Here is a 16,741-nt window from a genome sequence, read left to right on the forward strand (position 1 = left end):
TGTTTAGAACTAGTTTGTTATTCTTTATCCATTCCATCACTGATTGCAACTCTGCCTTTAGGACCGTATTTAATTCATTGGCTGTTGAGGCTGATGTGTAAATCGTTGAATCATCCGCATACATAGAAATATAGGACTTATTTAGGACAAGAGGCATGTCATTTGTAAATATGGTGTAGAGCAAAGGCCCAAGGCAACTTCCTTGGGGTACTCCCCACCTTACCGTTTTAACTTCTGAGTAACTCCCATTAAAAAAAACTATTTGTTTCCGGTTTGCTAAATAAGTTTGCATCCAAAATAGTGCAGATGAGGAGAAACCATAACATTCAAGTTTTTTAAGTAAGAATTTGTGATCTATGATGTCGAATGCTGCAGTAAAATCAAGCAAGACAGCTCCAACCATTTTCTTTTTATCTATCTCTTTCAGCCAATCATCCGTCATTTGGGTTAATGCAGTCGCTGTTGAATGTCCTTCACGATATGCATGTTGAAAATCAGTGGTCAATGTGTTAAAAGAAAAGTAGCTTTTAATCTGTTCACTTACTATTCTTTCCATCAGTTTACTTAAAACTGGCAGTAAACTTATGGGACGACTATTAGATCCTGAGAATGGCAATTTCAAATTTTTTGGTAGTGGTATTACTTTGGCAGTTTTCCACTGTTGCGGATACAAACATTCACTAAAGGATTGATTTATAATATGACAGATAGCAGGGGCAATTAAATCAGGGACCAATTTCAGAAGTTTCCCGTCAAGACCGTCAACACCTGGTGGTTTGTTTTTAGTGGTACTTAACATATGTTCTACATTACTTATAGTCACACTATCAAAATTAAATTGACAATTTTTATCTTTCATTATTTTATTCTTTATTAATAAATAAGATTTTTCATTATCTATTGTTTGCATATTATTCCTTAAATTATCTACTTTTCCAATAAAATAATTGTTAATATGATTAGCAATCTCAACTGGTTTGGTGAGGAATTTTCCTTCTGTTTCTAGAAAGGATGGGGTAGGTTTCTTATTCCTGCCCATTATTTCATTTAGAGTATTCCATAATAATTTACTGTCATTTTTTATATAATTAAACCTATTTTCATAATACAATTTCTTCTTCTTTTTATTACATTTTGTAACAACATTTCTTAATTTACAATATACCTCCCAGTCTGATTTATAACCTGATGTATTTGCTATTAATTTAGCTCGATTACGTTCTATCATATATTCTTTTAGTTCATCATCCAACCATGGTGTTCTGACGCTTCTGACGGTAAACTTTCTCAATGGTGCATGTTTGTCAACAAGTGGCATAAAAATGGTATCAAATTCCCATAGAGATTTTTCAGGATCTTTTTCCCTCAACACCTTTGACCAACATAGATTTTCAACATCCTTCACAAAGCTGTCTTGATTAAACATTTTATACGATCTTTTGTAAATTATTTTAGGTCCCAGTTTTGGCATTTTAGTCTTCCTTACAATAGCAATTAAGTTATGGTCGCTACAACCAACAGTTACAGATACCGCCTTGGAACATAGCTCCGCATTGTTAGTAAAAATGTGATCAATGCAGGTGGAGACCTGGTTACCATCCTTTTTCAAACATATCCTAGTTGGTTTGTTAATTACCTGTGATAGACCACATGCATTTGCTACAGTTAGAAGTCGTTTTTTCAATGGGCATTTCAATGAAAACCAATCGATGTTAAGGTCACCCATAAAATAAATCTCATTACTCAAATCACACACTTGGTCCAACATGTCACATATTTGTTCTAGATACACATTATTTGCACTAGGTGGTCTATAACAGCAACCAATCAACATAGGCTTCAAATGAGGCAAGTGTACTTGCAGCCATAATGTTTCAATTTCATTATTCATTAAATCTTCCCTAATCTTCACTGGAATAAGATTCTGAATATAAAAAGCAACCCCTCCCCCAAATGCATTCCTGTCCTTTCTAAAAATGTTGTATCCATCAATTTGCAATGCCCCATCCTCAAATGTAGAATCAAGGTGTGTTTCTGATATAGCTCAAATATGGAAATTGTCTGATAGTAAAATCTCTGATATCTCAACTAGCTTGTTTCTTATGCTACATATATTTACAGTGCTCTTTGATTTCAGTGCGGCTTTCGACATCATAGATCATGACCTATTATTATTGAAATTATACACATGGGTTTGAAGACACTGCCATGGAATAGATGAGAAGCTACTTGTCTAATAGACAACAATGTGTTATATTTAATGGTTCCATGTCAAATATGGTAACACTCCAGTGTGGTATTCCCCAAGGAAGTTGTCTTGGACCCCTCCTTTACTCTATATTTGTAAATGATATACCTTATGTATTGGAAAGTGCAGGTATAGCGATTTATGCTGATGATACAACTATATATGCATCCGCTGAGAGCACAGAACAAGTGAATAAGATACTTCAGAGTGAATTATTTATGATTTCGAATTGGATAACTGAAAACAGACTCAAATAAAATTTAGCAAAAACAAAATGTCTTATACTCGGCTCTAAATATGCCTTAAGGTCGGAGCATAGACTGAGTCTCTCATTACAAGACGCTGGTATTGAACAAGTGAAGGAGGCCAAATTGTTGGGTGCAACTATTGACGAGGCACTACTTTGGTCTACCCAGATTAATAACATGGTTACCAGGATGAGTAGAAACATCTCCATAATAAGAATAAATGCTTACCTCCTAACGAATACAACAATTAAAATGGTAGTACAATCTTTAGTCTTGTCCCATCTTTACTACTGCCCAGCAATTTGGTCTAGCGCGTCAAAGCAAGAGCTTAGTAAACTCCAGCTCACTCAAAATAGAGCTGCCCGACTCACTCTTCACTGCTCTATAAGGAATAGTGTGGAGGGAATGCATGCTAGACTGTCGTGGATGAGGGTGGACGAGAGACTAGCATGCAGTTTGATTAGGTTTTTAAAGAGCATTTGTACCTTGGGTAAACCCACTCAATTGTATTCTATGCTTTTATCCACCAATGATAGACATGACCATAATACCAGACAGCTTCAAGTAGTCGCTTTACCCTACCTCTGCCTAGAACCAACGCTCTAAAGAAAACGGCAATGTATAGAGCCATAACATATTGGAATAGGATCCCATTACATATTATACGGACGGAAAACAAGGACAGTTTCAAAAATAAACTTAAAGGAGCCATAATCCGGAAGGAAATCAATATATGTCATGCATGAGTGTAGCTGCAGCCATGTTATCCAAAACTTCTTCTGTTTACTTTGTGTGTTTTTTCTTTTTAAAGGTATGGTGAAATTGATTCAAGGCTATTTTAGACCACATCATTCTATATTTTACATTTACATTTAGTCATTGAGATGACGCTTGTATCCGGAGTGTCGTGGTGTTATGAATAACTCTCTCATGCTTTGTATAAAGATGGCTGTGCCAGGGTTTATTATCTCTACCAGGCGAAAGCCTGGGGGAGATCATGTAATCGGTCCAATCGGTGTGTGTGTGTGTGTGTGTGTGTGTGTGTGTGTGTGTGTGTGTGTGTGTGTGTGTGTGTGTGTGTGTGTGTGTGTGTGTGTGTGTGTGTGTGTGTGTGTGTGTGTGTGTGTGTGTGTGTGTGTGTGTGTGTGTGTGTGTGTGTGTGTGTGTGTGTGTGTGTGTGTCTGTCTGTGTATCTGTCTGCAGCAATTATGAAAACTACAGGAAATGTAAACACATCGCTACCTACGGGTCTAATGATCCCACATGAGCGCTGCACGAGCTACACGTGTTTTAGTAACATTGATGAGCATTCTGCACAAGCTACACGTGTTTAGTAACATTGATGAGCATTCTGCACAAGCTACACGTGTTTTAGTAACATTGATGAGCATTCTGTACGAGCTACATGTGTTTTAGTAACATTGATGAGCATTCTGCACAAGCTACACGTGTTTTAGTAACATTGATGAGCATTCTGCACGAGCTACATGTGTTTTAGTAACATTGATGAGCATTCTGTACGAGCTACATGTGTTTTAGTAACATTGATGAGCATTCTGTACAAGCTACACGTGTTTTAGTAACATTGATGAGCATTCTGAAAGCAATTCTTAAAAAGATTCACTTTTAAAAACAATCTTAAATTGTATTTAACACTGTAAAGTATTTTGTTTTGTTTTTTTCTTTTCTGTTTCTCTGCTTGCATGTATTTTAGCCATCTTAATTGTTAGTTTCATTGTGCATTGTGTGTTGAGTACTGACTTTTAATAATTTTGTTTTGCAATAATAATTGTTTTTGTATGTTTTTTTATGTGGACCCCAGGAAGACTAGCTGGTTGCTATGGCACCAGCTAATGGGGATCCGTAATAAAATAAAATCTCTATCTCTCTCGCTCTCTCCCTCTCTCTCTCCCTCTCTCTCTCTCTCCCTCTCCCTCTCTCTTCCACTTTCTCTCCCTCTCTCTCTTTCTAACTCTCTCTCTTCATATCTCTTCTTCCCATCCTCTCCCTCCCTCTCCCACTCTCTCTCTCTCTCCCTCCCCCTTGGAACTATCTCTTTCTTTTTATTTTTTATTTTTATTATCTTTTCCCCCCTTTCTTTTTGCGTTTTTCTCCCCATTCGTTATTCCAATTCCCAATCCCCTTCCTGGTCGTTGCGCACTCTACCCCCTACTGTCGGTCTGGGAGGGCGGAGACTATCACATGCTTCCTCCGACACATGTGCAGCCAGCCCACCACTTCTTTTCACCTGGCAGCGCGGACTCTCACTGGGAGAGTGTAACGTGTGGAAGGTCACACTACCTCCCTCCAGATCCTTCCCTCGCTGTGCAGGCGCCCCGACCGAACTGTAGGAGTCGATGTTTACAACGATCCGGACCCACCCACCGGCTTCCCTCTGCCAATCGAGCCAGTATGACGGCCGGCGAAGCCGGAGGCAACGCTGACAGCCGGATTCGATACCAGTGTCTCTTGTGTTGGTGACGAGCGCTTAGTCCGCTGCGCCACCCAGCCGCCTGTGGAACTATCTCTCTTTCTAACTCTTTCTAACTCTCTCTTTCTCTCTCTCTCCCTATTTCTAACTATCTCTCACTCTCTCTCTCTTTCTAACTCTCTCTCTCCCTCTCTCCCTCTCTCTCTCTCTCTCTCTCTCTCTCTCTCTCTCTCTCTCTCTCTCTCTTTCTAACTCTCTCTCGCTCCCTCTCTCTCTCTCTCTCTCTCTCTCTCTCTCCCTCTCTCTCTTTCTGTGAGTGCCATTGCATTATGGTTTGAATGACAGAGGGGTCAGAACTGTGGGTTATGCGGTGTTCATTCTGTAGCAGGAAGTGAAAGGCCACAGCTCCACCAAGTGGTTGGTTGTGATAGTGGTCAACACTGTATGGATCATGGTTCCCCTGCTGACCGACTAAACGGTTACGATAGTTCAGCCAGTTAGGACGTTTCAATCCATCTTTTCCCTCCATGTCTTCTATTTATCTTACCCTCCTTCTGTTCTTTCCCCTCATGCTATCTCTCTACGCAATACAGCCAATGTGTTCCCACATCTACCGCCCCATTAGAAACAAATTCAGAAAACTCTCTGGGTTTTCTATCCAGAAGACAACATTACATTACTGCCACTTAGTGGAAAGAGTGATGGGGCTCTGTAACCTCATTACAGAATAACTCAGAGCCTCTAGGTGGCACTATGAACAGTCAATCACCCCTACACATATCTATCAACATCTATCCATCTATCATAGGGAGGGGCAACTGGCGGCCCGCGGGCCGCATGCGGCCCTCACCGACGCTCCATGCGGCCCCAGGCCAATATTTATTAAAAAAAAAAAAGATTCTGTAAAATTTTAATTATTATATATTTTTTTGCATTCGACTAAGAGGTTGGCAGTCGACTATGGCTCCTTTCGATCGATTAGTCGACTATTCGACTAATAGGGGTCAGCCCTAGTGTGGCTCACATATTCAACACTGTTGAAAGTACCGTGCAGCAATATGGGGGGTTTGATAAACTGTCCGCTGTTGTTACCGATGGAGCACCCGCAATGAAAGGAAAACACACAGGATTCACAGGCTTCTAAGGCAGAGTGGCGTTGAGTGTCCAATGCTGCACTGCATTATACATCAGGTAAGTTCGCTAACATAATTTCCATCTATTGTGGGTCACTAATAATCAGGGGTGCAGTGGTCATGCCACGCGGTACCACGCCGTCCCAGCACTTTTCTGAGCAGAAGTACGCGCACGGACGTACAAAAATTAAACGTTATTTCATCTGATGCAGATCGCATGCACAAACATTGAAGTTGACATTCCTTCTATTTATATTGTGCGCCAACAGGAGAGACCACAAGTGTCTCATTAAAGACAGAACCATTATTGACCCACTGTGGGGAGGGTGAATGTCATGCCAGTTTGATAAAGGGTCAATGGGAGGCACTCAGGAATGTTTTGTTTAGTAGCAGGATAAAAGTTTATACATTTAACAAAATCATTTATTATTGCACTTTTGATTTACTGTTGTAGTGAAATGCAGCAGGAATGCTGCTTTGTGTTTGTTGAGCAGTGGGCTCTTAAGTTCATAAATTTATTTTAATAGAAGCCTTAATTATAATTTGTCATTTTTGTATATATTTGGGTTACACAGCAATACTTTCAAATTCAGCTGTATTTATAAATTCATAAAGTTGAAATTAAGCATTACTAACTTATTGAAATGGAATAAAAACAAAGTTACAACAAATTATAATAGTTTATATGCCTTATTTATCACATCTGTGACTATTATGGGCTATTTGAGTGATGGGGTACTACTGGCGGGACTGCCGATAAACAATGCGGCCCCCCAGATTGAGTGTGGAAATTTAGTGGCTCTCACCATATACAAAATTGCCCACCCCTGATAGCAACACTATATTATCACCGACATCCTGATGGGGGCTCCCGCAGCGGCCCGCCTGATCTCAAAACTACCGAAGCCAGCCCATGTCACCCCACTTCTCAGGGACCTGCACTGGCTCCCCATTGCCGCACAAATCCGCTTCAAGGCCCTCGACCTGGCATATCGTGTGGCGAAGGGAATGGCTCCCGCCTACCTCCGGTCAATGGTCTCTAACTACACACCCTCAAGACCCCTACACTCTGCATCTACTGGCCGCCTCAGACCTACTCCTATCCGAGCTCCGGGAGGGTCATCAAAGAGAAGTCGCCTATTCGCGGTCCTTGCCCCACAATGGTGGAACGAACTTCCACCACAGTTAGGACAGCCGAAACCTGTCGACTAAAGACGCACTTCTTCAATCATTATCTGACATTTAAAAAAAAATATTAAAGAAAAGCTCTGGGGCGCCCTCGTGGCGCACTGCATAGTGCCTTGCACACCTACGCGACCGTCCCGGGTTCGCCTCCCACTCTCGGGGGATAATTTGTCGCATGTCTTCCCCACTTCTTCTCTCGTTCTCCCTCTCCTGTCGGTCATGTCTGACCATGAAAAAAGCTGGGAAAACGCTAAAATAAATCTTATTTTTATTTTTACTTTTAACTTTTTTTTAAACCTCTAGCCCTAACTAACCTTACTATCATGCACTTGTCCTAATATACTAACCTACACTGTAGCACTCAACACTTTGATGAACATTGTTACTCAGTGTCAAATTTCCCTCGGGATAATACAAGTATTTCTATTCTATTCTATTCTATTGTAAGTCGCTTTTGATAAAAGCGTCAGCTACTGTAAATGACAAAATGTTAAATGGATCCCCTTTGAATTGCCCATCTGAGGTTTCTCTCCTCCACGCCGCGTTGCCGCCTGTGGTGTTTTTTTCCCCCTATTGCTAGGTTTTAGTGAGTCGTTCCTCATCTTCATTGGGGGAAGTCTGGGGGTGTTGCATATGGGGATTGTATGGTGGAGTGGTGGATTTTTTGTTCTGTATTGTGATGTTTCTTCTTGACCTGTAAAGCCCATGGGGGAAATTCCATGTGATTTCGGGCAATACAAATACATTTGATTTTATTTGATTTAAAGAAGATCATCTGACTCTCACGGCGCCACAAGGAACAAGACATTTTGAAGTGCATGCTCTTGCCTAGCATAGCGCTAAAGACCAAGATGGCAACGGACACGATTTTCCAATTTACCTATCTCAAACCCTGCCCTCTTTTCTTTATCCAACCAACCACCACTGTTGCCTTCGAAAGTTCCGATTGGAGGATCAAGAGAAGAGAGGGGTTTGAGCGACGTGAGCGAGGTTGACGTGGGGTCCACTCGGACTACACACCATTTGATAACCCTGGTGATATGCTGGCTCTCGCTGCCCATCCATCTACACGTTGGGTTGTGGTGGCCATTGGGGGCCATATTGTAGGGTATGTAGCATCAGCATTGGCAATACCCGGAGCTCTCATTTGAACCATTTCCGCCTGCGTTTTGTTATAGATAGGGGGAGTTGGGTCTTGGGCGGAGTGAAGCCTGGTCTGGCTCTTGAGGGTGGTCCTCCAGGGTATCCTCTCTATTCCCTCTTCTCAATCCTCAGAATACACTGAGTAGCATAGATGTGTGGCAAGAGGATTGGATTTCTTCATTGAGCGTTTATCATGTATCGTGTGTTTATATTTAAGAATTAGTCTAAGTCTACTTTGGCGTCCATGACAGGTTTAGCGTGGGAGTAGCATCTCTCCTGAGTTTCTTTTTACCTCTCATCCATCTGTCTTCCCTCCCCGTTCTTCTCTCGCCAGCTTCTGTAGACAAGTTCTGAATTTAATGTGTAACCTACACGTATGACTCACTGAATGTGGGGCAGGGACATTTTGTTAGCATTGCTTCCTGTTTGCTGCCCCCTGTCTGAGTCACAGGCAGAAAGAAAAAACAATCGGGCTGCCCTTCACCCGCCAACACAAATGAACACAAATGTATGTTTGAGAAAGAACATGATGCGTGAGTCATACTCGTTCACAGACTGGTGGTTAGTCTTCTTATGTTTTATTTTTATGGCGGTTGGCATCCAATAAGTAATTTTCTGAAGACCAAATCTAGTTTTTATGAAGAAAACTATTTTATTTGAAAATGATGATAATAAAACACGTTGTTTTATTCAGTGTACTGTAGGTTGTTATTTTTATCATCTTTTGGTAAAAAAAAAAAAACTCAGACTTTTTGCATTTCTAAGGCAGTCTTTTTGGGCTTGCCATCTTCTGACATTGCACTCTGTAACATCATATTTCTTGGCTGCTCGACAGTTGTTTGATGACTGCTTCGTTGATCACCATGATCTTAATGTGTATCATAACTCCTCTGTTGTTTGTTAACTTGCCCCGACTTTTGAGCTACTTTGTTCGAGCTGGTTGCTGTGTTTCTTCATCTCTCCAGATGCCTGTTGCTGTGTATGCGCGCGCGTGTGTGTGTGCGTCTGTTGTTTTATTGTGTTTTCTTTTTTTGCAGATACAGAGAGAGACTGTCTTGCTTGGGGGACACTCGTTTGGCGAAATCTGTTGTGAATGTATAATGACATTTGAAAGTCTAGACCCTGAAAATAAGATGACTTTTTCATTCATTGCATTGTTTGTTTCTATGCAGAGTCAGCCTTGTGAATGTCACTGTGTCATTTTACGTCAGTTGGGTGCTTGTTATTATGGAAAATGGCTGTTATTTTGGAAAATGGCCAGTTGATGCACGAAATTGAATGGCTTGCAGTAGAGTAATACAGTAACGGCACGATGGTGTAGTGGTTAACACCGAAAGGTCCTGGGTTCGATTCCCGTTTGGGGACCAGGTTGCCGGGTTGCCAGGTACCCAGGGGGGTATCTCCCGGGCCTTTCTGTGTGGAGTTTGAGACAAAGAGACAAAGATGGACAGGAGCACTTGGATTGGTCAGGGAGATTGTGTGTGTGTGTGTGTGTGTGTGTGTGTGTGTGTGTGTGTGTGTGTGTGTGTGTGTGTGTGTGTGTGTGTGTGTGTGTGTGTGTGTGTGTGTGTGTGTGTGTGTGTGTGTGTGTGTGTGTGTGTGTGTTGTGTGTGCGTGTGCGTGCGTGCGTGTGTGTTGCATAACAAATAAAGACTTCTCTCTAACGTTAGTGAAAGTAAATGTGACCCTTTTCAACATCAAGGGCAGTGTGAAAGGTAGGCTGATATCTACCAAAACATACACTTTATAGTCCTATGGACACAACATTAGTTAAAGACAGGGACCATCTCTGGTGATGGCGAGCAGTCAGAATTACACTGGCATGGTCTTCTTCAGTTGTCTTAATTTGTGTGTGTGTGCTTGTCTGCTTATCCTGCAGATCTTTGACAACGAGCCCAGAGAAGAGGAGACAGAGGTCTGCTTTGTGGACGTTGCGTACGATGAGATCCCCGAGCGGCACTACAAGGAGTCTGAGGTGAGGAGGTCAGGAGGTCAGATCACTTATCAAATCAAATCAAATCAAATGTATTTGTAAAGCCCGACAACACACATTAATGTCCCCATGGGCTGGAGACGTTTTCTTTAAACAAGTCAAGAAGAAACATCACAATGAATCAAGAACAAAACAAAAACACCATGAAGTTAAATTTGTTTACCCCACGTGAAGGTAAGGAAAAACTCACTAAAACCTAGCAATAGTAAAAAATGCACCACAGGCAATGTGGAGGAGAGAAACCTTAGAAGGGCAGTTCAAGGGGGGATCTCCCGTCTTAGATGTCAGTGATAGGAGTGTTGCAATGAAACATGCGAAATAGTTGGTAAGTATGCACATATACGTGTAATGAAACACAAATAAGTGCATGCAATAGCAACTGAACATTTTGAAAGATTGAAAATAGAGCTGATGGCGGATCCATTTGAGGTATGGGGGCGGCGTAGAGAGGAACGCATTCTCCCGGTCATCATCACGGGACGTCCACCACTCCGGTCATCACCACAAAACAGCCACTCACAGGGAGACAGGGAGACGGGACAGGCGTTAGACAGTTTGCGTGAATGTGATGGGCGGACATAGCAATAGATACATGTGGTAAGCATTATGTGAATAGAATAGATATATGTAGTAAGCATATATGTGAATAGAATAGAAGTACTTAACCCAGCAATGAACTCAACGTCTAAACCACAGGCATGCCTGTGGCTTAGACGTTGTAGGTCGAACAGAAGACTGTATGAAGCTGATCCATGGCCTTGGTGGTGCACATAACCAGTGTGGGGGTAGAACAGTCACTGCAATCTTGGCCAACACCCCGAGACATCCACCACCTTGGTCAACACTACGAGACAACCACTCAGAGAGATGGGGACAGGGGTTAGAGAGTTCCCATGTTTGTAGTGGGCAGATGCTGTACGCTGGATGATGGGAAGGGTGTAAAACAGGGGTTTGTGCACATTACAACGTGTTTGGTATGAGGTATGTGTGTGTGTGTGTGTGTGTGTGTGTGTGTGTGTGTGTGTGTGTGTGTGTGTGTGTGTGTGTGTGTGTGTGTGTGTGTGTGTGTGTGTGTGTGTGTGTGTGTGTGTGTGTGTGTGTGTGTGTGTGTGTGTGTGTGTGTGTGTGTGTGTGTGTGTGTGTGTCTCTACTGAGAGTAACACACATGTACGATACGACCCTCAACATGGTGCCATTATTCGTTTCCTCATCTTTTACGTCTAAATGTTGAAAATTGTATCTGAACCATAATAAAGTGTACACTCTGTACACTTTTGTTTATTAAACTAGTCAAGCGTAATTATTTATACCTGTCAATATGTTCTCCCTGGTTGAAAATATAGGTTGCTTGTATAAAGTGTGCAGCATAGGAGGTGTGGATCAAATTAACTGAACCAAAAATCAGTCTGCGACAAATGCCCCCACGATCCACAATCCACTAGATTAGTGCTGGAGCTGGCAATGCCCTCAGGATCGATGGCGAGTCGTGTCATTAGCGGGTTTCAGTATCATGTGCCAGACTAATGGATAGGCTCCTGTTTTCTCCTGTTCTCCTTCTAGCCTCCCTGTGTCCTCACTCCTTAACTGTCCCCTCCTTCTTCTCTCATCCCTGGCACATTGCAAAAGGTCCTCAAGCTTAGCAGGGGATTTTTACCTTGTAATCAAACTTATATTGATGTGTTAAGTGATGTGTTAATAGAATAGAATAGAATACTTTATTCATCCTGAGGGAAATTTGGCACTACAAATCGCTCACAGTAAACAGTAAACATTTAGGTAGACAAAAACAAAGTCATGAATAAGAATAAAAATAAGCCTAAGAATAAAATATGGTCCAGGATATACATTTCCTATGTTATGTATATACATTCTAATATTATACAGTAAGTGTACAGTAAAGTGTAATATTGTACAATGTTGGTTTAAAAGTAAAAGTCCAGGAAGATGGTACTGTCACCCTGTGCTCAGTGATGCAGTGAGGCACAGTGATGCATTGTAAAGTCTGATGGCTGTCGGAATGAAGGACTTCCTGTGCCGTTCAGTGCTACAGTACATCTTGGGAGTCTTAGTCTAGCACTGAACGTGCTCCTTCTGTCAGCCAAATCTGTGTGTAGTTGGTGGGAGGGGTGGTCTCTGATGGCATGGAGCTTAACAAGGCTCCTCCTCTCCGCCACCAGCGCTAGAGAGTCCAGCTCCATCCCTACCACGTTACTGGCCTTCCTGACCAGCTTGTCCAGCCTGTTTGCGTCCACCGCTCTCAGTCCGCTGCCCCAGCAGGTCACAGCGTACAAGAAGGTGCCCCGCCACCACCAACTTGTAGAACATCCTCAACATCCTTGTACAGACATTGAAGGATCTCAGCCTTTTGAGGAAGTAGAGTCAGCTCTGGCCCTTCTTGTAGAGTGCCTCTGCATGTTTTGACCCGTTCAGTTTATTGTCGATGTGTACACCAAGGTATTTGTAGTCCTCAATCGACTCCCCTGATGGAAACGGGGGTCACAGATGCACTCCTCCTCCCCAGATCCACAACCAGTTCCCTGGTCTTCGTCACATTTAGCTGAAGGTGGTTCCTTTCGCACCATGTGACGAAGTCCACCACCAGTGGCCGGTATTCCTTCTCATCACCGTCCTTAATACATCCCACTATCGCACAGTCATCAGAAAATTTCTGAAGGTGGCAGGACTCTGACCGATAGTGGAAGTCTTTGGTGTAGACAGTGAAGAGGCATCCTCTACCCCCAGTCAGGGCTGGTAGGCGAACTGGAGTGGGTCTAGGTGGGGTTTAATTGCCGGGCGGAGTTGCTCCAGGACTAACCTCTCCATGGTCTTCATTATGTGAGTGTTGTGTTAAGTGATGTGCTAAGTGATGTGCTAAGTGATGTGTTAAGTGGCGTGTTAACTCTTTGACGGCCAAACACGTAATATTATGTGTTTCACCGCCAACGCTTGAGCGCCAAAAACGTAATAATACGTTTTTAGATCCTTTGATCTTTTTCCTTTGATCCCTGTTTGAATCTCACCAGGTCGCAGTATCGCCTATCTTTTGAACTCTGATAGAAAGGGATCAGTAGAGACAATGAATGAACTGGACTATCAAGACTCGCTCTGAGGGGGAGGAGCTCTTGCAAAGCAATCGCTAGCAGATCTGCTCGCCTCAAAACCTATAGTTTCCCATATACATGTGTAATTACATATAAATGTAATTTTCGGGGTAAGACCAAGTTATGTGTTACATGATGTGTAAGCGGTGTGTTAAGTGGTGTTAATTTAAGTGGCGTGTTAAGTGATGGTCTTAATGCACTGCCAAAATGTTTTTATGGTTATGATAATTTTTATTTGTTTCATTGTGACAATGTATGACTGGAAATTATCATTTTAGCTGCTACAAGGAGCATATATCATTGTCAGATTAGTTGTGATGCCTGGTATATTTACAGTAAATAAATGGTAAACAATTGAACCCTTGCACCATGCACCAAGTCAGTTTTGCAGTTGTGAAGTTAATCTAAATCACTGAATGTGATATATCACAAGAAACAATTAAACCCTGACTCTCTTTAACTATCTGTCTTTAACACTCAACATAATAAAGTTTGAAAACATTGTTCCTCTGAAAACTTAAAACAGACATATATAGTTATTTATCTGAGGTCAACTGGTAGCCTAACTCTCATGATAAGACTATGTTTCCCATAAAACCATATTGCTTGCTGTTTGTTCTGCCCCCCAGCAGTTTCCCTCATGCGATTTGTTTTGACAGTTAAGGTACCATTATTGTATCTCATATGATAAGGTTGGGTGGTCCTCTCTGGCAGAGAGACAGTTAAGGTACCATTATTGTATCTTATAAGATACGGTTGGGTGGTCCTCTCTTGCAGAGAGACAGTTATGGTACCATCATTGTATCTTATATGATAAGGTTGGGTGGTCCTCTCTGGCAGAAAGACAGTTATGGTACCATTATTGTATCTTATATGATAAGGTTGGGTGGTCCTCTTTGGCAGAGAGATGTGACTTGCATTGGCATCTGTTTCTGTATGAGGCCATTATTGGTGATCTCCCACCCTACATCACCTCATTGCTGGATTGAAGCTCTAGACCTTATCATAGTCACTCTGGTGATAGGCTTAAGGTTCCTAGAGTCTGGACTGAATTAGGAAAATCTGCTTTTAGCTTCTGTTCCCCAGAAACATGGAATGTTTTGCAATGCACTTTAAAACTCAATTAATTAGTATATATTGGTCAGTTTAAATATAGCAAACCACTTCACCACAGTCTGCAGTTGTTTTAAATTATTTTAAATGTTGATAATTTATTGACTTTCTGTTTTGTAAATGAGAGCCTGCTCTCAATGATCCTTCGAGATTAAATAATGATTGAATGAATGAATGTGATTTGTTTGGTAGAAGCTATGAGGGTAAAGAGCCTCTTCTAACCGCATGTTGAGTTGTGTTTGTTGATTTCATTTGGTTTGGGACGGCTTCCTCTGCACCTTGATGTCGTTCTGCAGAACTCCTGTGGATCAGACCTGGTGGCCACAATATCAATACCATATACAAGATACAAGATACAAGATACAATATTCCTTTATTGCCACACAACCAGGTTGGTGGTATTTGTGATCGGTACAGAGTGTATTAAGCTCTATAGTACATAAAACTGGAACATAGATACAGTTATTGAGAGTAAATTAGTTTGAATATGGCTACCAGTGATGTCATTAGGGGAATGGGATCCTTGTGATGTGTTAATTACAGCTCCATGAAATTGTGTGTATGAAGAAAATAGCAATACCTTGTCTTATAGGGCCTTAATTAACTCAGGGATTCAATGCACTGGTGGATATATTCAAACTAATTTACTCTCAATTACTGTCAAACTCCCCAAAGGAGAGGAGCAGAGGCACAGGGATGGATGGATGGAGAGAGGGAGATAGGTTGTAGGTGGATGGAGAGGAGGAGAGAGGGAAAAGGAAGAAACCCTTCCCAGGGAGGAATGAAAGACAGAGATGGCAGAATGAAAGATAGATGGCAGAATGAAAGGGAGAGATGGCAGAATGAAAGACAGAGAGATGGCAGAATGAAAGACAGAGAGGTGGCAGAATGAAAGGGAGAGATGGCAGAATGAAAGACAGAGATGGCAGAATGAAAGAGAGATGGCAGAATGAAAGAGAGAGATGGCAGAATGAAAGACAGAGATGGCAGAATGAAAGACAGAGAGATGGCAGAATGAAAGAGAGAGATGGCAGAATGAAAGACAGAGATGGCAGAATGAAAGACAGAGCGATGGCAGAATGAAAGACAGATGGCAGAATGAAAGACAGAGAGATGGCAGAATGAAAGACAGAGATGGGGCGAATTCACAAAGAATGGATTGCACGGTGCTAATTGCACCCTTAACTGCGGTATCTGCTCCGTCTTTGCACGCTATTCACTAAATGCCAGAATATACTAGAAAACTGACACGTACACGCACGCAGCTGCAGACACACCATGGGCGACCGGGCCTTCTGCTCGGCTGCTCCTCGCCTGTGGAATGCCCTCCCTGACTACCTGAGAGCACCACAGACCACTGCTTCTTTTAAAAGAGGACTAAAAACTTACCTCTTCACAAAAGCCTTTCTCTTAGTTTTAACCTTTTTATTAGGGGTGTCAGTTTATCGCGTTAATTAGATTAATTAATTACACAGCAAATTATCGCGTTATGAAAATTAACTCAAAATTAATTACAATTTTTTTTTTTTTTTTTTTTTTTAATAACTTTTTTTTTTTATCTCATTCATTCCATAAGAACGTAGAATACACATTACAGACTTTTTTTATATGGTCCATTTGCATGTTCTTGGTATCTGATTCTAGGGACATCTATGGATCTCAGGGAATGTATTCCCAGTGTCAGAAATACTGTGTCTGTTACTAGGCTTGAGTAAATTGTAATGAACCAAATGAGAATATCAATAATTTTTTTTAATCTTTGACTGTGAATAACACTATGCTCAAATTGACCAGACCTGAAAAATCTAAGCAAATTAATAGATGGAAGATGATTAAACAGAAGGTTTTGTAGATACAGTACTCAATTCTGCCATCCGGACACATGCAATTTGAAATATGATGATAGAATATAGAATATCAGGCATAAAATGGTTATGCGATTAAAATGTGATTAATTAGATTAATTAATTACAAATCCTGTAATTAATTAGATTAATTTTTTTAATCACCTGACAGCACTACTTTTTATATATGCCTTGTGTTTTTTATCCCTTTTCGTCTATGTTTTTATGCCTTGTTTTTTTATTGCCTGTGTTTTTAAAGCCTATGTTTTTACCCTGTAGCACTCTGAGATTTGGTCTCCAAA

At 41.5% G+C, this 16,741-nt stretch overlaps 1 protein-coding gene across 1 annotated transcript in view; it reads left to right on the plus strand.

The window, feature by feature from the left end:
- Positions 1–16,741, plus strand: part of pitpnc1a (phosphatidylinositol transfer protein cytoplasmic 1a) — a gene marked incomplete at both ends in the record, with an annotated part of 359,160 nt that overhangs the window by 326,247 nt on the left and 16,172 nt on the right. The window contains one exon of the mRNA XM_084329868.1: positions 10,268–10,363. Within this exon, the coding sequence (XP_084185994.1) occupies positions 10,268–10,363 (96 nt within the window). The remainder of the gene's footprint in view (positions 1–10,267; positions 10,364–16,741) is intronic.

The sequence above is a fragment of the Notolepis coatsorum genome, assembly GCF_963971535.1.
Source record: "Notolepis coatsorum genome assembly, chromosome: 14".
NCBI lineage: Eukaryota > Metazoa > Chordata > Actinopteri > Aulopiformes > Paralepididae > Notolepis > Notolepis coatsorum.